Source organism: Astatotilapia calliptera, chromosome 15 (assembly GCF_964374335.1).
Source record: "Astatotilapia calliptera chromosome 15, fAstCal68.1, whole genome shotgun sequence".
Taxonomy (NCBI): domain Eukaryota; kingdom Metazoa; phylum Chordata; class Actinopteri; order Cichliformes; family Cichlidae; genus Astatotilapia; species Astatotilapia calliptera.
Window position 1 is genome coordinate 34,921,134 of NC_137436.1, and position 27,216 is coordinate 34,948,349.

The 27,216-nt window shown below is 39.9% G+C and overlaps 3 protein-coding genes and 1 long non-coding RNA gene across 7 annotated transcripts in view; 3 read left to right on the plus strand and 1 right to left on the minus strand.

The window, feature by feature from the left end:
* The first annotated feature begins 1,426 nt into the window (after positions 1-1,426).
* mpv17l2 (MPV17 mitochondrial inner membrane protein like 2) lies at positions 1,427-6,399 on the plus strand. Of its 3 annotated transcripts, none has more exons than XM_026143491.2 (6): positions 1,427-1,754; positions 2,522-2,740; positions 3,113-3,274; positions 3,571-3,647; positions 4,056-4,184; positions 5,285-6,399. In XM_026143491.2, the coding sequence occupies exons 1-6, from the start codon at positions 1,442-1,444 to the stop codon at positions 5,381-5,383; spliced, it is 999 nt and encodes a 332-aa protein (XP_025999276.2). In that variant the 5' UTR covers positions 1,427-1,441; the 3' UTR covers positions 5,384-6,399. The 3 variants fall into 3 exon arrangements, with proteins under 3 accessions (XP_025999276.2, XP_025999274.1, XP_080145733.1); XM_026143489.2 differs by having other exon boundaries at positions 1,732-1,871; XM_080289607.1 differs by lacking the exon at positions 1,427-1,754 and adding an exon at positions 2,306-2,404.
* A 1,312-nt stretch (positions 6,400-7,711) lies between these two features.
* On the plus strand, positions 7,712-14,818 carry cist1 (colon, intestine and stomach enriched 1). The gene is made up of 4 exons (XM_026143086.2): positions 7,712-7,866; positions 9,594-9,995; positions 11,617-11,780; positions 13,263-14,818. The coding sequence occupies exons 1-4, from the start codon at positions 7,806-7,808 to the stop codon at positions 13,305-13,307; spliced, it is 672 nt and encodes a 223-aa protein (XP_025998871.1). The 5' UTR covers positions 7,712-7,805; the 3' UTR covers positions 13,308-14,818.
* On the minus strand, positions 10,737-17,753 carry LOC145420708 (uncharacterized). 2 transcript variants are annotated; one of them, XR_013902028.1, is made up of 2 exons: positions 16,719-17,753; positions 10,737-11,314 (listed from the first exon to the last, which is right to left on the minus strand). It is a non-coding gene; the product is annotated as an uncharacterized LOC145420708 (long non-coding RNA). The 2 variants fall into 2 exon arrangements; XR_013902029.1 differs by lacking the exon at positions 16,719-17,753 and adding an exon at positions 11,540-11,662.
* The window catches only part of LOC113006858 (3',5'-cyclic-AMP phosphodiesterase 4C-like), a 105,006-nt gene continuing 94,395 nt past the window's right edge, over positions 16,606-27,216 (plus strand). Inside the window, exon 1 of the mRNA XM_080290198.1 lies at positions 16,606-16,781. The gene's annotated coding sequence lies outside the window, so the exon portion shown is untranslated. The remainder of the gene's footprint in view (positions 16,782-27,216) is intronic.

The window sequence follows — 27,216 nt, forward strand, 5'->3', positions numbered from 1 at the left end:
CTGCTTGTCTGTGAAAAATGCTTTATAAAAAAACCTGCACTTTACTTATCTATTTGCTATTGTATGTAATCTATATAATAGTAATATCATATATATAGCATGTAGTCTATATAATAGTAATATAATAATACAATAGTAATAAGTAGTTTACATCAGCGATCAAAATATGGCTTTCATTTCACAATTTTTATTTATTTATATAAACATAATTGGAGAACTCAAACAGTGTCCTATCCTTGGTAACGACTGAGTGAAATATTAATGTGTTTTTTATCGCTACTGTTTGCACCTGCAAGTGTTGAATTATAGCGATTTAAATGTTTGCATAATGGTGTAATAAAATTCTTTGTTGGTGTTGTGTCTTTACTTAATGGGGCCATTGTCCTGTGTGGAGGCTCACAGACATTTGAATAAGGTGATGCAAGAACCATTCACTGCTGTTTAGAACTGGGAGCAGCTTGAGAGACACGTTTTACTCTTCACAGCTTATTCGGCCAGGGCAACAGTAGTATGTTGTAAAGGAGAGGCTGATAAAGTGTTTTACTAACACTATCAGACCATATAATAAAATATAAGCTATCTAAAGCAGTGGAGTCAGACATAAGGGCCAGAAGGTTCCCGTTCTCTATGGCTTTGCAAAGTGTGAATATTAACAACACATTTGTTTTTTTTATTGTGGTGCTTAAACTATTTTTTTCACAAGATGTAAAATATGTGGAAAGTTAAAAGCATTTTCAATAAACAAAAACATAAAATACTACTGTTGTTTCTGTATAGGCTTTTCCACTGTTGTCTGTAAATTGTAAGGCATGTGTCAGGGCAGTTGCTTTACGGAAAATTGATTTATTTTGGAATTTTAAACATGTGCAATCTTAAATAGAAATACAGTATATCTATCTATCTATCTATCTATCTATCTATCTATCTATCTATCTATCTATACATATATATGTATATGTATATTTGTATGTATGTATGTATGTATGTATAGATAGATAGATAGATAGATAGATAGATAGATAGATAGATAGATAGATAGATAGATAGATAGATAGATAGATAGATAGATAGATATACTGTATTTCTATTTAAGATTGCACATGTTTCAACTTGTGCAAAATATATTTTTGGGACATATGATTATTGATTATTACCGAATTATGAACTATCATAATGTTATGATATTCATAAAAAATATTACTGCCATTAACTTTTATTACTTCCTTTATTACTGTCCTAAGTCATAAATGATTTGACAGGGGGCCATAAATCACTGGTTTGACATAAAGTCCCAATATTCCTCCTTGTGTGGACACAGCACTCGTTCATCCACTGAATCTAGTAACTTCTATGCCTCAGTGATTTATATGTCAGTGTTAACTGGCTTAACAAACAAACAGCATCCCTCTCAAAATGGTCAGGAACAAGGACTAGACTCAAAATGGGTGAAAACACGGCCAATATCCAAGAAAAGCTTTTAAAGACTATCATGAAGTCTGGAAAACGTTTACTCACAACCACTTTAAAAAAATTACACGAGAGTCTGGCTTCTTGGAAGCAAAATATAAAGAAATGTGGGGTGTCCAAGAACGTGGGGGGTGGGTGTTCTTTGTACAACGAGTTTTCGTTGTTCCTCCCGACCAGCAGGTGTCGCCATCACATCACTGCGCTAATCAGTCATTTGCTCACCCGTCCAAGAGCACGTCAGGTCGTGGATGCAGTCTGCGGATACAAGAAAAAAACTTCTCTTTCCTGTAAGGTTTTTATCGTCGTTTCGCTCTTCATTGCTGGTGGATTAGTGTGTTTATTAATGTTGCGTTGTTAAGTCAGGGAAACGCATCATCTACGCGGAAACGCACATACCGGCTCAGGTTCGCCTCATCTGTCTCTCTGTTGCATGTCGCGTTCACTGGTATCATTGTAAAACCGAATGTAAAATTTCATGTAAACGTCAGTGCCGACCGGGACTGGATTGTTTTAAACAGAAAACATAAAGTGTTCGTCTCTGAGCTGTTAGACCAGAAACTAGCTAACGAGCAGCAGCTGGATAGTTGAACTTTGAACTCGGAGCTTTACAGCTTTTTCAGCACTTTCGGAGATTAATAAAGTCTGTAGTGGTGTTTAAACTACATATGTGGTATTCTTCTCACAGAGGTTCGCAGTTTGTGTATATATAATATACGTTGTGCACATAAAATTGCTTTTAGGTTTTAAGTGAGAAAACAGTGCGGCGCAAAATCAACAAATAATAGGGACCAAGTAGTGTTCTCGCTAAATCTCACGATATTTTAGTATTTGACTGGTAATTTACACAGGCACGTGCATTTACACTCACAGGTGAACAAACATGCCTCCACGTGTCAGCTAGCATTATATTTCCTCTCTCCCTGTGTTGGAAGATCAAGTTGTGTCATTTGTTTTACTCCTTTTATTACAATTTGTTTAGTACAATGAATCTACCTATCCGCTGGCTTTCCGTGCATGAACCCTAAATGTTTGTCTTTTTCCTTCTTCTCCACAGATGACTGTACTTTCTCCTGTCTGAACATCATGCTTCCCCGTGCGGGTAAAGAGTTTCTGGTCCGGATACGGTTCTCCTGGAGGCCGTTCTTCCAAGGCCGCTACCTGCTGGTCACCAATATCATGAGTGGAGGGGTGATGCTGTCTCTGGGAGACATCCTACAGCAGACTCGGGAGAAACACAGGGATCCTGGCAAAATCAGAGACTGGAGCCGAACAGGTGACACAGAGTTTTATGCATTTAATGTCATACACCATTTTCTTATTTTGGCTGATATGCAGGAGAGCTCCAGATCTGTACAGTTTCTAAAATAAAAATATAATGAACTCAAGTAATTTTGGACAAAAGCATCTGCATTGTTGTTAGAATTATCATTTGATTTGGGGATACAGAGGAGAGCATGCCAAAGAACATATGCAAAAACAAATGTAGTTGTCAGCAGTAAAGATTCTGCCAACAGGATTATGCTTAAACACTTTTTAAAAAACAATTCTTACAAAATAAAAAGGAACTCCTACTATTTTGTAATAATCTCATGTTGGGCTATCATGATTTATTTCATGCACGGCTGTTCTCTGTTTGGCTTCAAAGCTCGCATGTTTGCCGTGGGCTGCTCCATGGGTCCTCTCCTGCACTACTGGTACATCTGGCTGGACAGAGTGTACGCGGGCAAAGCTCTCAAAACCTTGGTCAAGAAGGTTGTGGTGGACCAGCTGGTTGCTTCCCCGACCCTGGGCGTGTGGTATTTTTTAGGTGAGAAGGATTTTACTGGTACTAAGTCCTGCTTCTCACACGTTGTTCAGGGTGTGAGCACATGAACAGTTTGTCAGTGACGCGCACACTTGAGAGATCATGTACAGAGGCAAAGGTTGCGCATAAAGATGTGGGTAAGGAAAACCCCCGCGTATAAGACATATATGGGGTTCAAAGGGTATCTGTTTCGAGTAGGCTCAAATTTAGCAGTTCATGTTTATAAGAGCGCTTATCTGAGGGTGGTTTTAATAAAGTGTGGCGTTGACGCATGTCTGACAGAAAACTGTTTATCACAGGTATGGATCTCATGGAGGGGCGCAGTTTATCCGAAGGATGGGCAGAGTTTAGAGGCAAGTTCTGGGAATTTTACAAGGTAAGTAAACCTGGAGGTTGAACATTAATTGTTCTTCATTCATCCCAACTGAAATTCTTCTTTGTCTTTAACAGAAGATGAGAATTTAGCGTTTAAACTGTAGCTGAACATTAAGTAATATAAAATATAACTGTGCTCTACACGGCAAACAGAGGAACTTTACGAGTTACGACTATAAGTTACATGTAGTAATTTAGCTCTGTGCTCTTCTGTCTTAAATCTTGAGGTTGTTGTTGTTACTCAGAAGGTTAAAAAAAAAAAAAAAACCAACCCAGCAGAGCAGATAAAACCTCCCAGTCTCAGCTGGTAACCTGCTGAGCAGACGGAGCACACTTCCCCCCTCTTGTCTGTTTCTCTGAGTAATTAGTACCTGCTTGTTTATCTTATGTGTGTTGTTCTTGCTGACAGGTAGACTGCTGTGTTTGGCCCGCTGCTCAGATGATCAACTTCTACTTTCTCTCGCCCAAGTTCCGCGTCGTGTACATCAACTTTGTCACCTTAGGGTGGGACACCTACCTCTCTTACCTCAAACACAGAGTAAGTCAACCACACAGGAAGTTTTTGGTTTTGTTACCTCTTATTTTACCAATTAACAGCTGTACGGTGCTGTGTGCAGCTCCTCCCAGCTGTGTGTGTTCTGTCTGCATACACATTTCCTCTGGGATGGCGAATGGAGCTGAAACTGTGTGTCACTGGAAGCAGATGGTATGTTTCTGCTCTATGCTGATTGACTGACAAGTGGGCGGAAATAGGGAAGAGTGTGACAGTGGAGTTCACCAGAAATGGAAGAACTACACAGCAAAATCTCCAGTGTTAAATTAACACTGGAGAGTGTCTATATGGGTCCACACCTCTGAGTGTTAAATACAACACTGTTGAGTGTTAAATTAACACTTTTGACAGTGTTATATGTTTAAAAGTAACCTAGTCAGTTCTGAAGATTAACAATGGCTAACACTGAGCAGTGCTGATTTTCTAACACTGGAATATTTCTAACATTTTGAGTTATTTTCCAAACATATAACACTGTCAAAAGTGTTAATTTAACACTCAACGGTGTTGTATTTAACACTCAGAGGTGTGGACCCATATAGACACTCTCCAGTGTTAATTTAACACTGGAGATTTTGCTGTGTATGAAGAAAATTTCAAAGATTAAGAAAAGCAGCATGGAAAGCGCAGGCAGCTACAGTGGACACTATTCATTGTTTGTAACAGTTTCACTTCAGCTCTTTGAATGTCAAATGAACTCTCTCTCCACGGCTGGTTGACCAACAACAGCACAAGAGGGAATGATCTACAGATGGGTTGCACCACATACTTTGTATGCTGCCTCCATCATACAGCAGAGCTCCCTGCAGATAGACAGGCCATCCCTGCTGAACCATAGGTTCCAGTATACAGGCAGCCAGTCGGAGGAAAGCTGCTTTAAGCAGGAGGCTGACAGTGGGTGAACTGAGGGGCTCTACAAAGGCTCAGTATGAGCTCAAAAGGATTAATATGGTATATTGGGACTCTTACTCACCAGCGCTGCCCATGAGGTTCATTGCATCTCTGACTTTTCTAATCACTTATGTACAAAAGTGAAGTGATGTTGATCATGTCAATGCATCCACTGATTTGTATTGTCTTGACAGAAAGACGACCCCCATGCTGAGCTGGCATTAGACAGCAACGTTGCGGATGTACAGAAGGAAGTGCTGCCACAGTCCAAACCGTTGGAGGAGAAGGCTTAAAGAAGCTCAGTAGAGATGATACGTGTTGCTGTTTTTATGCATTTATACTCTTCCTCCCTTTGGAACTGCTGTCGGACTGTTGTGTTCATGCAACAGTGTGTGTTCCTGTGTTGGTCACTCAGATTTAAACCGATGCGTCTCTGGGAAGTTTGAAGTTAAAGTGCTGGTACACTTCTTCTTAACTCCCAAAGAGTTTAAATGTGTCTGTTTATGTGTGAATGATGTGCGCATGGATGAGAAGCTGTTTCACTGCCCTCAGGTACAGCATTTACTGTCAGAGTGAATTGAGCGGCTGTTAAGGGGAAGGTTTAAAAAGTCCCAAAAGTCATTGGACCCAAATTTTAAATCTGATTCTAGTAATGCTTTTACTTTATTTTTTTTAATATGCTTTATTAAAAAAAAAAAAAACAACCAATCAATATTGATGTGAGAGAGCTCTACTACATAACTGCTTCAGCAGCAAACCGCGTCTTTGAACATTGCCTTAATATATCATCCAGTGCTGCGTTTGTTTTAATGTCAATCACTCCATTTAACTTGACCCTCTGAGGTCAAATGAAGCATGATTATGGATCTATTTGTATTTTGTCATATCACATAGAATAACCGTTGAAAATAAGTAATTTTTAACTGTGCAGTAGTTTTTCACTAGTTACTGTAAAACTGACTGTATATTTCTACCAGTTTAATTTATTGATGATTTTTATTTTTTAGCTTTGGCTGGTCCAGTGATGATTTAGTTTATGTGATGATGGGGGGAGAAAAACCAGTATAAATGGTGTTAGCATAAACACTGTGAGGGTGGGGAGCGACACCATCTTCGGTGCTGCTGCTGCGTTCGTATAATGTATTTATTATATGAAATATTTTCCCAGAGTTCTCCACATAAAATGCATCATTGGTGTACTACCTGTGTAAAAGAACTGAGAAGCCATGTATCAGAAGTCTGCTAAGATTTCTGAATGCTGAAGAATTTATTTTCACATAAATTCAAATCAAATTAAAAAAAAACCTTTCTTTTGGCACTTTTGTGGTTCTATCCTAATTATCCATATACTTTAGTTTGGACACATTATGTTACAACATGTTATCAATATTGAAGCAATTGAGAATTAAATGGGATAAAGCGCCCCCCCCCCCTTATTTTTATAACCCAAAAGTAAATATGGTTATATTTGCCCTCCTTATAATGGAGGAGGCTATTACCATCACTGTGTTAGTGTTTTAACAGGAGATATTAGGGACAATGTTACAGTTATTCTCATATGAATGACATTTATATAAATGTATTCTTTAATACTGTGCAAAATTCTTGAGCCACCCCTCATTTTCAAATATTCTCCTTCACAATAACCAGACTTTCTTGGATTTTTAAAGTGGCTTTAAGCAATAGTTCCCTAGATCTCTTTCAGTTGTTTCCTTTGGACATTGACTGCCTTTTTACTCATTTTCACTCCAGTCCTTGTTCTGTACCATTTTCAGAGGAAACATTAGCAGGGCATGTTGTTGCTAGCAGCCCATCACAACAATGCATAATTTGTTCCCATTTATTTGGCCGAGTCTGAAATATGCCAACGATAACACCGCGTGTTGTGTTGTGCCAGCATGGAGGTTCCTAAAGAGCTCTAAGCTGGGAACCTCTGGATGGCAGTGTGACCTAAGAAAAACAAAGAGACAACTGAATATCTACAGTAGATGAACGATGTCTGAAAGTCACGTCGTTTTGAAAAATGAAAACATCCAGAAAAGACCCGAAACGTGACCTGAGAGACACACCTGACCCTTCAGCTACTGTTCACTACTGTTCACTGAGGCCTCATCAGAAATGGTCTCAGGGGAAGGATGGATGCCAAGAAGTCAAATTTACACAACGACTGGTCTGTATGTATAAAGTTTCAGTGATGTACACAATATCAAAAACCTTAAAACAGCATAAAAATGAAAGAAAGTAAAGTTGAAGACTCAACTTAAAAAGAATAACATGCGAGGCAGAAATAAGCTCCACTGCACCTGATTCAACAAAAGTGTCAAACGTGCAGTGGACAAAATGATTTTCTTGTTTCATCAAAAATAAAGTGTCCAGCTCTGTGCTGCAGCATAAGCAGCCTGCACAGTGCAGAGTAAAAGACCTGGGATAGCATAGGTCATTGCAGCTGGCAGCATGAGACAACTTTCATGTTTAAAATCTATTTTAGAAGTAAAAACTAATCTGCAGCTGCCTACAGCAGGAATAGAAGCAAAAGCAAACACACACAACCTTGTTTAAATATTGACTGATAGTGTGAAGGGTTTAATGCTTGATATGCAACAGCCCGTGTTTGGAGCACATCCTGCTGTCAAGGATGTAGTTACCGCATGTGTGTGCATGTGCGTTTGTCTGTGAATGTCACTGATATGACTGCCAGCCACTTCCCCTCTCAACATGCCCGCAACGATGCACCTCACTCTGCTGGTGTCCCTGTTAACAGCGACAGTCATCAGTGGTAAGTCAGCATTTTTCAACAAGTTTTCACTTCTCAAAATTTTGTGTTCTATATGTCTGAACGTTAGGCTGAAGTCTTGTAGAAGTGCAAATTTATGCAAACAGGAAGCTTCGTGCAGTGAGAGACAGTCGGCCGGTTTGCCTGTGGCAGCGCGGCACTGGCTCTTGTTTTAAGTGTAATAAGAAGCAACCGTGTGTTGTCACAGACACATTTGTATTCATTCTGTTGCTGTTCATTACTACAAAATTCATATCATAAGTAAAGCGTGTATCTGTAAAACATAAGGGGAAGTTCACACCTGGGTGTAGACTGGGGCTAATATTTAATCAGTGATAGTGAGCTGAAGTCGAGCCTCCTGTGGCAAACACTTTACTGAACACACGTTGCAATTGCTTTAATATTACCTGACCCACTGCTATGCGCCAACACAATCTGCTTTTAGACACTTGCAGCATGTCGTAGTTTTCTGAAATTTACTTTGTTTTTGTTCTTTTGTCAAGTTTAAAGTCGTTTCTTGCCTCAGAAAGTTGTCACAGCATTCTTACCTTAAGCTCCTCTGGATCTTTGCCCACAATTGCCCACATCACATAACTGTACAAGTACAGTTATGTGATTTAAAGCTCCTAAACGCTCATGTATTTACCACTTAAAATCTCAGCTTCGTCATAGTTTGAAGGTTTTCCGGTGTGTTTTCTTTGTACACAAAGCAAAGCGGATTTTAGGGGTAAAACAGTAACAGGTAGAGCAGCTACAGTGTTGATGAGGACCCCAACCTGAACCCTAAAGTGCCTACACTCAAACACCTGCCAAACTTCAATCCCACACGGCTCCGTAAAGAAATCTAAAACCGTCTTCATAAACAGTCCGAAGCCACAAAGATGATGCACATATAGATTGTTATTGTCTCAGGGATGTGAATCTAACATACGTAGCTTCCTTAACATGATTTTATGATAAACGTGGTGTGAGTGGGTGTGGGCGGTGACTAGAAGATGAAACTTACAGAGTTCCATGATGAAAGTGAGCTTTGCGTAATGCATCATTACTATCATGTTAATTACATGTGACTTAAGTAATAGTGGCAAAACTCCAGAATAGTGAATTTAAAGGTGTAGCATTCAAAATTTCTAATCTGTGATAATAAAGCTTATATTTAGGTTAAGGTAGGGTTACTTGATTAAAACGAATCAAATGTGAAATAAGAGCCTACATGACCACTTCAGAATCACCTGGGATTTATTTTTGTACTATATTTTGCACTCAATAAAACGATTTTTCAGCAATAATTTTGAGTAAAATGCAGCTGAAATATATCCTTATTATAGAGTTTACCAAAAATTTAAGTACCAGCAACGTTCTGTTAGTCTGTGTCAGACATCAGATATGTATTTTGCTATTCAAACTCTGGGATATTCAATGATCTAAAAGTTGGTTATAGAAAAAAATCATACAAAGCAATTATTTTGTGTCAGAACTTTTTGATGATTACAACAACACCATGCTCTGTCAATAGGAAGGGCTAGGGTTAGTGCACAGCATTAAGCCATGCTTGTCTGCATTAGTGCTCTCATGCATTAAAAACATCCAGTGCAAGTATGGAAAAATGTAAATAAAACTTTCTTTGTGGTTTGTTGGCACCTTTAAGATGCCAACAAACCACTTGATCATTATCTCAATAAGGTGTGAATGCAGCATCTTATATTTATGTGCTGTTTGCTGCTCTGCAGAAACCACCACTTCCTCCAGCTCATCCACTGCACAAACAACCACTAACAAACCATACTCACAAACAACAATACTCCAGACTACCACTGAAAGAACAACACATCCAACCACAGCTGAAACGACAACACATCCAACTACAGCTGAAACGACAACACATCCAACTACAGCTGAAACGACAACACATCCAACTACAGCTGAAACGACAGTGCAGTCCACGACCATCATCACTTCGGCTTCACCAAAAACGCAGCAGACAGACGACACCACCCCCAGCCCACCTCCTCAAACCACAGCAAACAACCAGACATCAAATGAGACAGCTTTGCCAACTGAAACAACGCTCCCATCTGCATCAGCATCACCAAACATCACTGCAACCACCACTGTGAACACAACCGACACAGGTCAAAAAACATCCAGTCCGCTCTTTTTTTGCCATTTTAAAAGAAATTAATGCACTTTTGGGGGTTCAAGGACAGTGAGAAACAATACAGATGGACAAATTTATACATAGCAGTGCCATACTTTATGACCTAAAACAAACAAAATGCTTTTGCGTGCACAGATTAAATTCATTTGCATGTTATGGTGGATTTCTTCTCAGGTTTCAATGAAATTTTGATGACAAGACCCAGATAGCAAGGAGACATTGACTAAACATTGTTTCAATATCAGGTGCTTCTATTGAATCAACGTTGAAATCTGACGTTGACCCAATGTCACTTTTGCACCCTTTTCTAATATTGAAACAACGTCATGTTTTGATATTGAATCAATGTTGAACGCTGACATTGATTCAACGTCAAATTTTCAAACACTGTTAATGTTGAAACAATCTCAGATTCTGATATTGAATCACTGTTGAACTCTGATGTTGATTTTCCATCACTTTTGCACCCTTGGTTACTATTGAAACAATAAAGTCATGATTAAAAATCAGTACTTAAAAGGTATTTGTATTAATAAAAAACCGCTGCAAATTACCAGCAATACTTAAACCTGCAAAAAAGACAATTGTATATGATCCCCAAATAGGAAACCCATAAAATACTGGACATTGTCTTACAATTTGTCATGTCCATAATAATATCCCTATAAAATGAAGCATCTGGCATTATGTAATAAAAATGACAGACATCTCTGTATCAATTACAAAGTAATTTATTATATTTTTGAAAAAGTTTCTTTGTTACATGTATTGGATACAGGTCACTTATTTTTTTTAGTTTACTCTGGGATCAAACTGGATATCAGGCATCCTGCACCACCCATGTTTTCTGAAGGGTAGCGGAGACATTTCTGCACTGCTTGGGCGAAGGCAAACTCAGAAACAGCGTTTACCCCCACCCGCTGAGTCAGACCATCTAGGACACAAACAAACACAAAAAGAAGAAGAAAAAAAAGCCAAATTAGAGCTTAAATATGAATAACCTATTGTCTATTGTCTTCAGCAGGGAGAAAGCATCTAAACTACCAGGCTGATTAATATGAAAGTCACAAGGCAGAAATCAGCAAACTTTAAGAACTTACCATTGCTTTATTTGCCTCCGGTCATTGCAGTTCATTTCGTCTATGTTGTTAAATGGCTAATCCAGAGGCAATACCCTAGCATGAACAGGGTCAGTGCTGCAGGATTAACGGAAGGCTCTGAACTTCTCACGGAGGTCCCTGACTTCTCTGATCAGCTCTGTTATCATGATCATAAGTTTTTGGAAGGCTGCATCTATTGAAAAGAACAATAACACAAAGAATACTGGCTTGTGATAAACTGGATAAGCATTGTGATGAGAAAAACAACTATATCCATAAGTGACAAACAACTGCCCAGGGGAATTTATTTGTCATGACAAATAAATTCCCCTGGGCAGTTGTTTGTTTAAGTCAATTAATAAATGAGGCATAAAACCAATGGTGTGACTTGTGCAAAGCAAATATGATTTCTTCTTACATTAGTATAATTTCAGCTGTGTCCAGCAAATATTGCATTTGTTTATCTCATCGTTTCTCTGTTTGTCTCCCCCTCAGGTTTTTCACCCGACTGGGAAAAAGATGACCTGGCGTCAAACCCCGGCCTAGTCGCTATCATTTGCATCTTCTGTATCGTCCTCGCCCTCGTTCTCGTGGTACTCACAGTGAAATGTATCCGATCGCCGAGATCCAATTTTGAGAGGCTCGAAGATATGCCGATGGTGAGATAGAAAACGTGACAGATATTCACAGTTCCAGAGGGTGAATCCTAATCTTAATCTTACTGTAGGTCTGGTATACATCTTAAAAATCAGCACTGAAACACACAAAATGACAAACTTCTTGAATATTGTTTCAAGAATATAATTCATGAGTTTTAGTATGAGGCTCTGCCTGCTGTAGGTTACTCATCCCAGCAGGGGGAGGCAGGTGCTGGTTAACACGTAGAAAACATGGATTTGCCCGTAACATGGATTTGGAGCAAGGCCAACACGTTCCAGGATTTTGCTTCACGGGGATGTTAAGTGTCAGCCCCCCACCATGAGTAACACGTAAAAGTTTCCCAGCATTAAATGTCGTCTTCTTCTTGTTCCTGTCTCCTTAGTAATGAGGACAGTGGTTTCTCATTTACACGAACAGGAAGTGTGAGTGGATTGTCTGTGTGTGAAAAGTGTGGTGACTATTTCTCAAGAGAAGCTTATCATTAGAGCCGCATCAGCGCGTCGCCAGATAGTTTTAAACTGTTGGCATATCTCAATCTCAGCAGCAAGGGTCTAATCAAGAATGGGATTTCTGAAAAGCAAACCTTCTCTCTCACACTTACGGAGCACTTACAAGTTCATGTATGTATCTAGTGTGCAGAGACAATATCACAAAGACTTTTCAGATGACCCACAATGAGGCTGCCAATATGTGTGAAATAGAATAAAATACTGCTATTCTGGTAACCGCTGCAAAACAAGACCTGCAGCGCTGTACGGACCAGTGTTCTTTATAAGGTGTTCTACGAGTGTAAATCTTTATTGCTGCATGACTGGGCATTGTGCTGGAGTGTACTTTATACCGTACGAGCTACATATCCGACAACATGAGCTGAAAAACAACTGATCCTCCAATATGAGCAGGTCGGGACTTAATGATAACTTGCAGGGTTAATAAATGACAAACAATCCCCTGTAGAAATCGGATAATATGATCTAGATAATGTCCATGTATGACCACATCCATGACGCTTTTTTTCTTCACACATTCTTAGCAATTTCCTTTTGATTATTCCTGACATTATGAGAAAAGAGAATAAGATAAGTATGAAACATTTAAGCTTCCCTTCCCAGGAGTTTCTCAACCTCATCTTCACATGGTAATCCCTTCTCACATTCACTAATTTAACATTTAAAACGGGTAAAAAGACGGTTTTTTCAGAGGCTTGTCTCCGTCAGCTGATTGTCAGTCCTTAACGTTAATTACATTAATATGCCTAAAGCGGGACCGCAAAGACTTCACCTATTGTTAATCTGAACGGGGAAAAGAATGCCTATCACTGTAATCGGATAAAAGAAAAACAACAGAACACATTGTACTGTAAAAGAACCACTTTAGTTCAGATGGTAAAGCAGGTACTGGACATTCAGTGCAGACACTTTATCACCACGCTGACTGCTGGTTAACTATGAATGGGTTGTTTGTTTTCTGTGAACTCTCAGGGCAAAGTGAATGAGGAGTCTCCGTTCGCCCACTACTCGAAATGACAGAATGCCCTTGTGGACGCCGAAGGCCCGGGACGGGTCCAACCTGCCGAACGACTCTGACATCATCAGGCTCGGCTTTACGTAGCACTTTATTCAATGCCAGTGAAATATTTTGGCCTCATTCATTTTGGTTTTAATTAAGTGTAATCAGCTAACTACAACTGTCGCTTCCTCCATAGTAAAATCTGAAAATCAGCCTGAAAGGTAAACCTTCATACATAACGCTTGCTAAACTGGTGACATGTATAATCTTGTAAGCACTACAACTCAGATTTACACTGGTGATTTAATAAGAGTGCAGATTTCGATTTTACATAACGCTTTAACAAAGTCATAACTGGAATGTACAAGTGTACAAATGTGATCTTATCTGGAGTGGCATATATGATGTATGAATTGTGGGGTCTGAGGTCTTCTGTGCAAGCAAAGCTCAGACGCAAAAAGTCACAGTGCTGAGCACATGTTTTAGACCACCGGCCAGTGTAAGGTTTATGCCATAGCTGTTATAAATTAACAATTCTGGTACTTACCAAAATCATTTTTTAATGATTCTGTAATAGTTAAACCACCAGTGTGCTCTTAAATTAAGATCATATTTTTAATGCTAAAATATAAATATTGTTGTTATAAAAATAGAATAAAAAGAGTAAAGGCATCATTAGTTTATGATTAAATTAACTTTGATTAAAACCTACTTACTTGCATTCTTGAACAGAACAATTACTGCTTGAACGTCATGCTTGATTAATTTCTGACTTCCTACAGACATCCTCAGTGTTTTAAACTTGTTTTAAATGAGCTTTTTGGCACAGTTCAAAAATATTTTTCTTTTGTTTTTCTAATAGCAGGTAGTCTAATAAATGTGTTATGCACTGGAAATATCAGAAAAACTGTGGGGCCACTGACAGAATCTTTATGGTTAAAACACTAAACAATAGGCTCATGTTCTTATTACTGATAGAAAAAATACTTGTGTATTTGTATGCACTAAAACAGGTACCGCTAATTATTTCTATGTTCACTCTAAAATTAATATCAGGCCATTCACATTAGTCACATCAGAAATGTTTCCAGGTTCAGGAAAATCTCGGGACTCATTTCCAACAAAAACACGTGCAATTCTACTTTGTCTTGCTAATCTTGATGAATGTAAACAGATTTGCTTATGCTTATAAACAGATTCAAATATAGAATTGGATCCTTTCTGCTTTAAATGCCTTAATAATTAATATCCCTGAGCTAGCCTGCACAAAAATGATAAAAGTCATATTTCTAGACATTTTAATTGTGGCTCAAAGTAACTTTTTTCATGAAATGCTGTCACACTGAGTCTGTGTGGCAAATCTGCTATCCTACACTCAATTTTGCAGTGACTTGAATGCTTTCCTGCCATTTCAACAAAATGATTTAATAAGTCAGTGTTTTGTAAATCGGGACGATGACATGCTGTGTACCAACTACATAATTGTGATGTTTTAATGAAAATAAAAACCTTGATGTGGTGTTTTTCACTTTCCTGTAATGTGTCCCTTGTTGCTACCTCAGGTTAAGATTACGTAAACCTTTTACCCAGCCAGTTATCTGGAAAACCCCACCAGCAACTTCCTTTAACCTACGTCTTCAGCTATGTACCAACATGCCAGAGCTCCTCAGACACATGACTCACACTCCAAAGATAAAGAGAAACATCTCCAGGGCTCGAAGGTGAGGATTACCCAAAAAGGCCATGACTATTTAAGAGGACTGGCGATTGAGGCTAAACCAAATGAGCGTCTGGATAAGAATGTGACTGGGACCTCATTACCAAGACATCCTGCCAATGAAAATATAAATGGGCTACATGAAAGTGTGACCACTCAAGCGGTTTTGTTTGTATTAGAACTGTAAATGATTCATATTTTGTGAGGAAACCCTTTAACCCTTTAAGAGAGACACAAAAACAAGCTGTGGGAATCTCAGATGTGAGGCATTAACATGAAAGCCTTGTTTGGTTAAAGCACAAGACCTTTTATGAGTGTAACTGAACTTTTTTGGATCTAAAGAGTTGCACAAGCTGACAGTGGAAAGTAAAAGAGAGGTTTAAATTCCAGAGAGAAAGACACACTCAGTGAAAAAAGACTATGTGTGCAACTCGTGCAAGGAAACAAACAGGGCAAATTAGGACTGGCTAAAAGATCGATCTCGTAAAATTCCTCAGATACCACTGCACTGCTCTTGTTTTATTGTTAATGCTGAGATAAGTACAGGGAAAGAAGCACTGCAATCAGGTCAGATGGCATATCAGGGAAAGAACTATTTGAGCATCTCTTAAACTTTGATCTTTTGTTATAATGATCCAAATCTGCTGATGAAGTTACTTTGTGAAAATAAATTTCCTCTAATATTCTGAGAACGGGCACAATCATTACTCAAAAGGAACGCAAAACAAACTTAGTAGTCTTAACGCAAACAAGTATTTAAAACTTTGTTCTTTTTCTTGTAAAATCTTCCACTTTTTTTCAATACCGGACTCAAACATAGACAAATTCACAACGATGGCTGATGGTCTGTAGCATACACTCACTGGCCACTTTGTAAGGTACCCCACAAATATCTATTTAGCCAATCACATGGCAGCAACATTTAAGCATGTGTACATGCTCATGACAACCTGCAGAAGTTCAAACTAAGCATAAGAATGAGGTAAAAAAAAAAAAAAAAAAAGAAGTGATTTAAGTGACTTTGAACATGGTTGGTGGTGTCAGATGGGCTGGTCCCAGTATTTCAGAAACTGCTGATCTGCAGGGATTTTCCCACGCAGTCATCTACAGGGTTCGATCGTGCAGCCGACAGTTCTGCAGCAACCGTGTGTGACGCTCTCGTGTCAATACGGACCAAAAATCTCACAGGAATGACTCCATCACATTATTAAATATTCATAAATCTAAATAAATCTATGCCACGTATTAAGTGAATTATGAACACGTGTTAATGCAAAAGATAGTCTTATCCAGTACTAGCAAGGTGAGCGCAGACTGACAGTCCATAAAACGTAATTTTAACCAAAAACGTGGAGGAAAAAACAGAACAATATCACCGCCGATAAGTTTAAGTGACCTAAATAAATGACAGATAAACAAAACAAACGGAATCAGGTGTACGTGCCAGATCAATCGAATAGTAAAAAGGTACAAAGGCGCTTCAGCAGCCAGGTGCACTCAGCTGCACCGGGCGTGAAGCTGGCCTGCCACAGACCTCGTGGCCGGCGTAGTGAGCTTGTTTACGTCTCGCGGCTTCGCTTCCTGCCATGTGATCCGCTGGCTGACGTCGCAGTGACGGAAGGGCACGGACCTCTGCATGCAGCAGAGTTTGAAGTCTAAAAGTAAGTGACTAATTTGCAGCAATAAAAATGGATAAATGCAGTAGTGTTACCTGAGCAAGTTCGAGCAGTACTTCACTGTAAAGGCAGACGAGACAAGACGGCGGGTCGCTGCGGTGAGTGTGAAATAAGACTTTAACTTCCAGACTAACTGTAACCTGCACCTCAGATGCGCTCAGATGGGTAACTCCTAAACAGCTTTTTAACGGAGTAACCCGACGTTAAAGACTTCAGCGCTGACAGTTTTCTCATGAGAGAGGACATTTAGAAGAGCACCAGTTTCCTTTTCACACTCTTGCGGTGGCGATCAGAACCCTGCCCAGATACTCAGCATTGATTTCAGAGCGATCATAAAGAAAGTAACGTCATATCTGATCATATATAACACACTCACCTACTTCTAATAATAGTCATTGTGTAAAAAAAAGCAAACAAACAAAATCAAACATAAAAAACCGTCTACTCCATAAATGTTTCCATGGATGTTCTTCCTTGTAATCATGACAAGATTCTGTTGTAGTGGTATAGTTCTGCTCTATTACATGTCAATAATACTTTGAACGGCAGGATTTATTAAGCAGTTCGAGGGGTAGTTTCAACTGTGTGCGTTAAACTTTCTGAATAATTCATCTTCCCCAGCAAAGCCACAAGGAATGTTCCCTCCTTCTACTTCTATCTCCTTCCTTCCTCCATATCTGCTTCCTTCACTCTCTCTGTGTGACCCCCGCACAGACACTCAGAGCGTCTTCCTCATTTTCACACAGATCTTCCTTTCCTTCTTTCTGTCTCTCTTGCTTTCACCCAAAAAACTGACAGCAACAGCTGAAATACTATCTCGCCTGATCATCACCTTGTCGTTATCTCCCTTTTCTTTCTGACTTGTTTTCTCACAAACAAACGCATAGTTTCCAAGCCACGAGTTACAAGGAAAGCGGTCTCGACATCTTCATGTCTCAGCATGCACACTTGTCTTTGCCTTAAGCTTCTAATTGGATCTTGCAAATGTGGGTGATTTGTTATTTCTCTGCTGTATTGCTTGTACTTTGTTTACCACTTTGCAGCATTTGCCTTCCTGTAAGTACTAATATAATTACATTCCTGAAACAGACTGGGGTTATTGTTATAGAAAATGCTCATACAGATACATACAGCTGTTACCGATTAGGAATGACAGATCAGAAATTACTTTTCTAAATATCTGAGTTTTTAGAGAAACTCATGTTTCCCGGGTTTAACTCTACTGGAGTATGTTTTATGTTTCCCTTTTAAACTCCCTAAAACAAATGCTCTACCTTTACAAAACCGATTTTTAATAATAAAGGCGTGTGCGCTTCCATTTTTCCCCATTTCTGTGAGAATGTTTGAGATGGGGTGAGTTTTTGGTGGGTCAGCAGTGATTCTCTCAGCCTCCCTCCATCAACCCATTAACAGGAGTGATAAGGTCTCCCCAGTGTGACATGTGAGAGAGTTTTTCTCTGTCCCAGAGCTTTCATTCACACAAACGGGTTACATAATTCTGCAGTTTTCTTCTTGTTCTGTCAGACCCGTTTTTTTGCCATGGGAAACTTTTGAAATCCTGCAGTGTCATCAGTTTGAGAAACAAAGATAAACAAGGAAGAAAATGCAGAATGATCCGTGCCACCTGGAGTCATCCAGAGCAGCTTGGAGTTCAGCGTCTTGCCTAAGGACTCCTGAATCACGGACCCTAAAGTTAGGGGGCTGTACGACTGGAGGCACAGCCACCCGAGGGAGACCGTTCTCTCTGCATCCATTAGATGGCAGCCTGCCACACTGCTAATCCTCCTGCGTCCTGCTCTCCTCATCTGAGCAGAATCACAAAGCTTGTGCCTGAAACTGTATGACTCACTCTGTTTGACAGAAAAATGAGATTTGTCTTGTCACTTTATTAGAATTGACAATGGTGAGAAGAAGAAGGGGAGGCTTTGGAGAGAGAAAAAGTCACCGTGCCATTTATTGACATCTGACTAATTTACAGTCTTAATTTTATCAGCAGCGTTTCTTTCATGTAATTACTATTCTTACAAATTACGTCGGTCATGACTTGATTCTGACCTATGTCGCATTTATTGCGAGGATCTATTTGCGTCATTTTTCAATCATTTTAGATCAACCACTTGATTTGGGATATAGCGCCGTTTGTAAGTCATGCATGATTGTTGCGCAGACTTTTTCTAAGTCTTATCAGCCTAGATTGAAAGAAGCCTGTCTGCTATCTGCTGTGCGTCACCACAAATACCAGCATCAGAAGACGCCTTGGGTGTTCACTTTATGGTAGCAAGATTGGAGGATGTATAAGAAGGTGCCGCCGCTCTTATAGTTAATCATTACATGCTGTGCTGTACAAGAGTGGGGAGTTCAACTAACGTGCAACGTGCGATCTTTTGCAAGGCTGGGTCGCAAAGTAGTGTAAAATGAGAGCTGTTGATGCTGGGTTTACTTAAGCGAACGGAGAAATGTGCGCAATATTTTTATGCATGATTGCACTGGGTAAAAAGCGTAACACTCGATCTTGTTATGCTCACTTTGCCTGATAGCAGACAGAAGTTGCAACTTGTTGCACTTCTACCTTAAGTGTGGCGTCGCTTCCAGTCTAACTGATGTTTGCAGAGAAAGATGATCACCTTACTCCTTGGCCAAACCCCACAGTTTGACAAAAATAGTGACGGGTAATCGTCGGCCGTCACCCAGCTTCCATTGGGTTAGCCATGTGTGGTTTCGGTCCAATTTTATGTGGCAATCCTGGACCATCAACTCAGTGGAGTGCACCGATGCAAAGGTCTGGAATCACTTTTCAGCGTCTTTAAGCGGTTTAACCTTTCTACCACGCCTGCATTTAATGAAGCACTTATTAAATAGTCATTAGGGCTCTGATATTCTGCCAGCTATGCTTATAAACAGACCCATCTTCCAGCACACATTCTAAATAGCTATTGCAGACAATTGCACACATAACTAAAATGCTATTCGTGGTTCTATTAAGTAGTTTTGTCAGGGAGCCCTGCTTTTTAGAAAGTTGGTAGCTTACACCTTACTTGGGGTCAGGGTGTTCCCAAGTAAGGATTCACAAGAGATTTGTGCCTGAGAAACCCATCATCCTCTGAGCTGAAAGTCATCTCCTGTCAAGTAAAAAAGCCACCTGACATTATTTCAAGAAGCGACAGATTGCCACAAATAGACAGACCTTTGAAGAATTGTTTCTGCACTCTACCAAAAAGCATCTTGAAACCAGAACATCAAAAAAAGAAGAAGAAAAACCCTCCTGTTGGGGTGCGCTTCAAAGGACAGAGGGTTTTCAGGTCTCAAGAAGGTCCTTTTTACCTTATAGGCAAAAGCAAATAAAGACTGCAGCATCACAGTGAGCTCTCCAAAGATTAAAAAATTTGGAAAGATCCACTTGGTGTTACAACTTGAGATGAGAATCCTTCTGTCACAGCATCTATCTTCAATGGTTCTCAATAGCAGGCCTTTTTCACAGCACACGTCTTCATTTATCATGCAGTTGTAAAGTGGAAGCAGCTATTCTGAGCATAAAACTCCCATTCATTTTCCTTTTTCCAGTAGGTAGGACTTCATGACTCACACAGAGGCACCTCTGCAGCGCTCTTGGTTGAATCATCGGTGCAATTAAAAAAAAATATTGACTGTATAGGAATCTATACATTGGAGGTGGGGTTGGGGGGGGGGGGGGGGGGGGGCATTTAACGATCTCTTCCAAGATGCATTTTCATTGCAAACTGCTGCCTTTTAAACCTTGAGATGTGCCCTAACGACACGCACACGCTCACTTTATTGTGTTGCGCTATCTCTGGATGATGGCTTCCCCTCTATAGAAATTTTAACTGGATCTCCACACTTTCCTCATCTATCATATTTGTGGTTATGATGGTGTAAAAAATACCCTCAGATACAGCAGGTGGATGCAGGGATGACGAAGGGGTGGATTTAGCGGGCGCACACGTCACAGGGAAAATTTGCAGCTCAAATTGAGAAGTCGTGTTTGGTCTATTGTTTGAGGGTAATGAGGTGTGCTACATGGACTACGCAGCTCAGTTTGATCGGGCCATCTTATTTCTGGTAATAGTGGCTATGTTTTATTCAGTAACAAGGTGGCTTCGGTCATATCAGCACCCTAAAACTGATGCGGTTAAATGGGATTCAACCTTTCTTAGTGTGATGTGTGAAAAAGGCCCATAAACAAGTTCTGGTGTACATCAAAACGAAGATCACATCCCCAGAACTAGTCCACATGCCCAGACCCCTACTGCCTTGCTCATGTTGCTAATGACCCCAGTGCCTGCCCCTGTGGGTGGTGTCTTTCTGGGAGAGAGGCCTGGCTCCAGGCATGGTCAACCAGCTCCATTTCATTCCGGCTTTCTAAGTTGAGCTTTTTCCGGCATCTGGATGGGATGATTCCTGGTTGCCTGTTTTTGGAGGTGTTCCTGGCACTCTGAGAAGAGACCCTGGGGTAGAACCAGAATGCTTTGTAGTGGTTATATTTCTCATCTGGCCTCCCTCGGGGGGAAGTGGAAGGTGTGGTGGGGAGAGAGATCTCTGGATTTCCCTGCAGCATGACTGTGGATAAGTAGAAAATAATGGATGTATCAGAACAGATAGGGATAGGTCTGAGTTTCACTCACATCAGTGTAGTTGTGCTTTCTCATAAACCGCTAAACTGAATACACCTACATTTTGTGTTTTTGTTAACAGTCATACCTGCTGCTTTATTACTTGTAGCTTTACACACAGCACACTTCACAGAATTACTCCTGTCTAACAAACAGAAAAGCCAGCATCACTGAAACTTTAGACATCATGCACTTTCACCTTTTTAATTGAGTTTAAAGTGAAACTATCATACTATTGTCTGTGCAAAACCCACAAACTCTGATAGTACATGTGTGTCTTAGAAGAGTTTCCTGTTTAGATTAATGATTAATATGCTGAGCACAGTTAGTTTTTCTCATTCTGTACATTCCCATCACTTTCATCTATCAGAGTGTGCACGTAAGCACGGCTGCCTTTGTAATGCTGCTCAGTCTAATAACTAATTCCACGTCTCTGGCTCAGAAACCTCAGATGTGTATGCATGTTTTATAGGATTGCTAAAGGTGCATACACATCTGAGGAAAGAAAGGACAGCGCCTTGTGGACAGGAGAGCTGTTCACTGAAGCAAAGGTCCAGGTTGGGCTAAAAAGGAACATGCTGGTGGAGCATTTTGTCTGACATTGCTGGAAATGGGAAGTTGGCATGTGTCTTGAATAGCTGCAATGGGAGATGATGGAAAAATTAAAGGCACCCCATGACACAATATTGTCACAGTACTTTAGTCCCAATTTTTTTTACTTTTTGCAGTATGCAGAGTATTGCAGTATTGCAATAACACTATCTATCTATCTATCTATCTATCTATCTATCTATCTATCTATCTATCTATCTATCTATCTATCTATCTATCTATCTATCTATCTATCTATCTATCTATCTATCTATCTATCTATCTATCTATCTATCTATCTATCTATCTATCTATCTATCTATCTATCTATGTATGTCATGGTCCTGAGTCTGAGGACTCAGTGTTTTGTGTTTCCTTATGCTTTTGTTCATTCCGAGTGTGTATTCTGTTGTTATTTTGCCATTTGTTAGGTTTCTGTTCTTTGCCTGCCTGCTCCCACTTCTCTGTGTTCCCTCTGTCTGTCCATGGTGTTATTGTGTCTGCTCATGAGTCTGCCTGTCAAGTTCAGTGTCCTGTCTGGTTCTCTGTCTGTTAATTTCCTGTTTTATTCTGAAGGTTCATGTCTGATGTGAGTGTGTTCAGTTTAAATTTCCCCTGTCCCGTCAGCTCTGATTTCTCCCAGCTGTGTTGCCCTCCTGTCTCTTATCCCCTGATTACTGGTGTGTGTATTTAAGCCCTGTGTGTTCTCCTGCCTGTTGCCGGTTTGTCTGTATTACTCCATGTAAGTCCGGGCTTTTCTGCATTCAGCTGTGTCGCTCTGCGTTTTTGTATCCTCCGTCAGTCTGCGTCTCTCTGCCTTTCACCCCGTGTCCTGTGGATTTCTAGTTGCTCTTTAGTTTTCCCAGTTTAGGTTTCCGTTAGTTTGTCTCATTATTCGTTTTCTGTTCCTGCCACTGACACCTTGTAAATAAACTCCACTAATCTTTTCATACACTGCTTGCTCTTGGGTCCTTTTTCCAACTCCACACGGCTCGCCTCGGCAGCCGTGACTAACTAACTAACTAACTAACTATCCATCCATCCATCCATCCATCCATCCATCCATTGTCTCTGTTGGTTTGATCCAATAAGATAAAGTTATCTCAATTTAGTCATTTTCCTTTTGTTCTTGCAAAATTGTTGTTGAGCTTGTCAAGAGTACCAACACTGTCACTAAAACCTGCCATAAATGTTGATATAAGATAGAGTTTATAGCTGCAGGGAGGGTGCTGTCCTATTTTTACGAGCGTGACTGAGCCATTAGCTTGGCAGCTCTGTCAAGCTAAGTGTGTCCAGTGTTGGATGGATGGTTTTTCAATTGAGTCAGTTTAATGTAAGTCTGCTCCGCTAACATTATGCATGAGATGAGTACTATTCCCAGAGTACTTTCATTTATTTACAGTTTTTCTCAGTCGCTTTGGTGCGTTTCTCAGAACACCATTAACATTTGCACAGCAGTTAGTGCATTTCCCAAAACAATTAGTGCAAACTGCAAAACCTAGTGGATAGCCTGCAAAAGCACGTCACATGCACAGAATTGATTATCCATACCTCAAAAGCAAGTATCCATGTCAATGAAACTGTCAGTGCCATCAAAATGAAAAGTCTTGACACCATCTTTATGAACAAGATAGTCAAATGGCATTGTCATGTTTCCACTATGACAGTTTATAATTTCAGTGTTTCCCATTGCAAAAACAATTGGTGACACCTGAAAATGCTGACGACAGCACTATGGCCTACCTGTACAGCCATCTGAAATGTGCAGTAAAGTCACTGTAGATGTTATGGGAGTCTTGGGAGTAACTGAGACACTGAATACGTACGTTTCACATTTCCATTGTGTAGAAGTGTTTGTAATCCTACAGAATTGTGCAAAAGAAAAATATGCTACAGTAACTTGTTCACTGTAGAATACATGTAAACATAAAATCACCAATTTGGTAGAGCCTCCTCATGAGTGACAGCTGTAATTCACCTGAGATCAGTTGTTCAATTTCGGAGACATTTCCAGGAACAATGATACAGAAAGGTATAGGATTTGCTTGACAGATGGCCAATATTTGGCATGTGATAACTAATTCAACAATTTTGTGTGTGATGACTTAAGCAATGGATGTATGACTATTAGTTTTATTGGGAACGACTATTCAGCATCCATAGGTATGATTACTTTTGACTGACATGACATAAGCAAATGGAAATGTCAGAAAGCAGCAGGGAAATGTTTGGAAGCAACTGATTCATGTCCAAAATCATTTGCAGTTTGTTCAGAGAGAGGAGAAATTGCTACTATGATGTGCACAAATGACTGAGTGTTGTGGAGGTTGAACTAATAGTTATGAGAATTTCAATTCTGATCTGAGAAACGCACCAAAGCGACTGAGAAAAACTGTAATAAAGTAACAACATTTGGCATCCCTGCATCAATACAATATTTTCAATTCAATTCAATTTATTTTATTTATACAGCTCCAAATCGCAGCAACAGTCGCCTCAAGGTGCTTTATATTGTAAGGTAGACCCTACAATAATACATAGAGTGAAAAACCCAACAATCATATGACCCCCTATGAGCAAGTACTTTGGCGACAGTGGGGAGAAAAAACTCCCTTTAATGGGAAGAAACTTCCAGCAGAACCAGGCTCACCACACACAATATTTGAAAAGTATGTTGTCTCGACTTTTTTTTCCTCCACCCCTGGTAAAAGTAGACCATCTTGGATATAGAAATCTAAAAGTAACATAAAAATAATCAGAATCATTTTTATTGGCAAGTTTGTACACAAATCAGGAATTTCCGTGGTACAGAAATAGAATATAGAATATACTAAATTTTCAGTGCATATGTAATCTATACATCTCTATGTAAATATTAATATAAATGCACACAATAGGAGTATGTACTAACTACTTCAGATATTAGAATGCAAAAGAAATTGTTGGGTGGGGTGCAAAATGTGACAAGACTCTAAGGTGCAAAGAGCTCGTACTGAAGTTTAGTAAATGTGTGAAGTAAGTGTGTTGCTTAACGGAGCAGTTGTTGGGTTCTGGGTTTGAGCCATAGTGTCTTCACAGTCTCCCTTTGTTCATGTGAGCTTTCTCCAGCAACCTGTAGCAGTCCAATGACGTGCATGCTAGGTTCCCTTGTGATGTGAGTATGTGGGTGTGAATCAGCCCCAGTGTTCCTATCAGCCAGTGTAAGCTCTAGTCCCACTGTGACCCGAGTTAAACACGCTGTTAAGAAAATGTTGCACTGTGTTCATCTGAAATGCTGCAGGAACAGTCACCTAAAATGAGCCGCAAGAAGATTGAGCTCAATCTCTGTCGCCTCTCACCTACACACACCTGGCCAGTTACAGTGTGAAGTGAGTACCAATGTTAGATTGTCAGTTTGGGGGAAAATCATAGAAATAATCTGAAACAATCTGAAAAGCAGCTCAGACTGACTTCCCAAATGTGGGCATGCAAGAGGCTGGAAAAGTACAAGAAAACAAAAATTGCAATGCATGCTTAAAGTTTGGCAAGGCTAAAATTTGCAAATACATACCGGTAGTCTTTAAGCCAGAATTGTAGTGCACATGTGCACTGATCAGTTTTATAATTCTATGAAATCAGCACAGGAAGGTTTTCAGTTATGTGGCAAACTGAAACGGAAATGTACAAACTTGAAACAGAGAAAACTCTGGTGTCAGTGAAACAAAGAGCACAGAAGAAACAATAGTTGTGGCTCCAGTTTAATCATAAATTAGTCACATTTACCTGCAGAGATAAACCAGAATTTACTGTCATACTCAGCAAAGGCAATGAGTCAATTTTTACTTTATAACACTTAAAATAAAAAATGACAATGTTCAGGGCAAATAGGGTAGCAACACACATTTACTTAGTTCAACTCAAAAGAGTAATATATGTGTGTGTGTGTGTGTGTGTGTGTGTGTGTGTGTGTGTGTGTGTGTGTGTGTGTGTGTGTGTGTACATTTATATATGGTGCAATACTACAATATATAGATAAACATGTGAAGCTCTTTGATGAAAGCCAGTCCATGTTCGTGAAACACAGTGTTTAAATTATATGTAGACCTGCACTTTCTGGATCTTACAGTCAGCAGAAAATAGGACAAAAGTTAGACTGATGGGCAGAGTTAGCAACACAGAGGAAGGAAATATTCAAAATCTTTGGTATTGATTGGTTCTGACATCAGGGGGAAAAAGTGTTGTTATTAGATCCTGGGTGTCCGCGTGTGCCAGCCCCACTTTTTAGGAAGCTAGGTGCTACTAAACATTGGTACTGACAGTTTCTACACATATTGTCTGGACAAACATGAAGCCGAGCGGTAGATTGAATTTTCTATTATGGCCCGGAGGGAAGTTTAATAATCCATGATATTCTTTCTCTCAAACCGACTAACAGCAGGAATTACAACAACTCAAACTGATGCTTGAAGCACAGTTTTCCTGTCCAGCTCTCTACATCTTGTCCCCCTGAGCTACTGCAGCTTGTAACTGACAGGCGTAATGGCAAAGCCGAGTGGCAAAGAGTAATAATCCGATGAAGTCTAATCCAGTCAAATGCTGCTCGAGGACGAGATGGCTTGTGCAGCGTGCGACTTTGAAAAGGCAGCAGGATCCTCTGCTGAGGTGATGATTTTACCAATTTTACACATTACGAGGAACACTTATCCGTCTTATGGGCTCAGGAAGAGATAATTTTACAGTGATGGAGGAGCAGAGTTTAATCAGGAGATTTCTGATTTCATCTTTAACGCCCAGACTGCACTACAAACTGGAGGTTTGAAAGAGGCTCCAGAGAGTGAATGCCATTTATGCGGTGCTAAGTTATGGGGAGTGTAAAGACTCGGGGCTTCGGAAACTTGACCTACACTCACTAGCCACTATACTGGGCCAATACTGACCACAACCTTCTTAGTAGTCAAAAACAGACCCCCTGCATAGATTCATCAAGGTGCCAAATACGTTCTTCAGGGAGTTGTGCTGCTGATTTGCCAGCTGCAAATCCATGATGTGAATCTCCTGTTCCACCGCATCCCAAAGGTGCTCTGTTGGAATGAGTTCTTGTGACTGTGGAGGCCATTTCAGTACAGTGAACTTATCATCACGTTCAATAAACCAGTTTCAGATAGTCTGAGCTTTGTGACACGGTGTGTTATCCAGCTGAAAGCAGCTATTAGACGATGGTTACACTGTCATAAAGAGATGGACAGCAACAATACCCATGTAGGCTGCCAAGTTTAAACAGTGCTCAAGAAGTCCAAAGTGTACCAAAAACTTTCCCTCTTTACAGATCCCTATC

Bases quoted from the DNA above. Each gene is read 5' to 3' on its own strand.
- mpv17l2 (XM_026143491.2), top strand. From the start codon at position 1,442: ATGGGTGAAAACACGGCCAATATCCAAGAAAAGCTTTTAAAGACTATC. The intron at 1,755-2,521 runs GTAAGGTTTTTA...TCTTCTCCACAG, and splicing joins GAAAAAAACTTCTCTTTCCT to ATGACTGTACTTTCTCCTGT. The intron at 3,648-4,055 runs GTAAGTAAACCT...TCTTGCTGACAG, and splicing joins AGTTCTGGGAATTTTACAAG to GTAGACTGCTGTGTTTGGCC.
- cist1 (XM_026143086.2), top strand. From the start codon at position 7,806: ATGCCCGCAACGATGCACCTCACTCTGCTGGTGTCCCTGTTAACAGCG. The intron at 7,867-9,593 runs GTAAGTCAGCAT...GCTGCTCTGCAG, and splicing joins AACAGCGACAGTCATCAGTG to AAACCACCACTTCCTCCAGC. The intron at 9,996-11,616 runs GTCAAAAAACAT...TCTCCCCCTCAG, and splicing joins TGTGAACACAACCGACACAG to GTTTTTCACCCGACTGGGAA.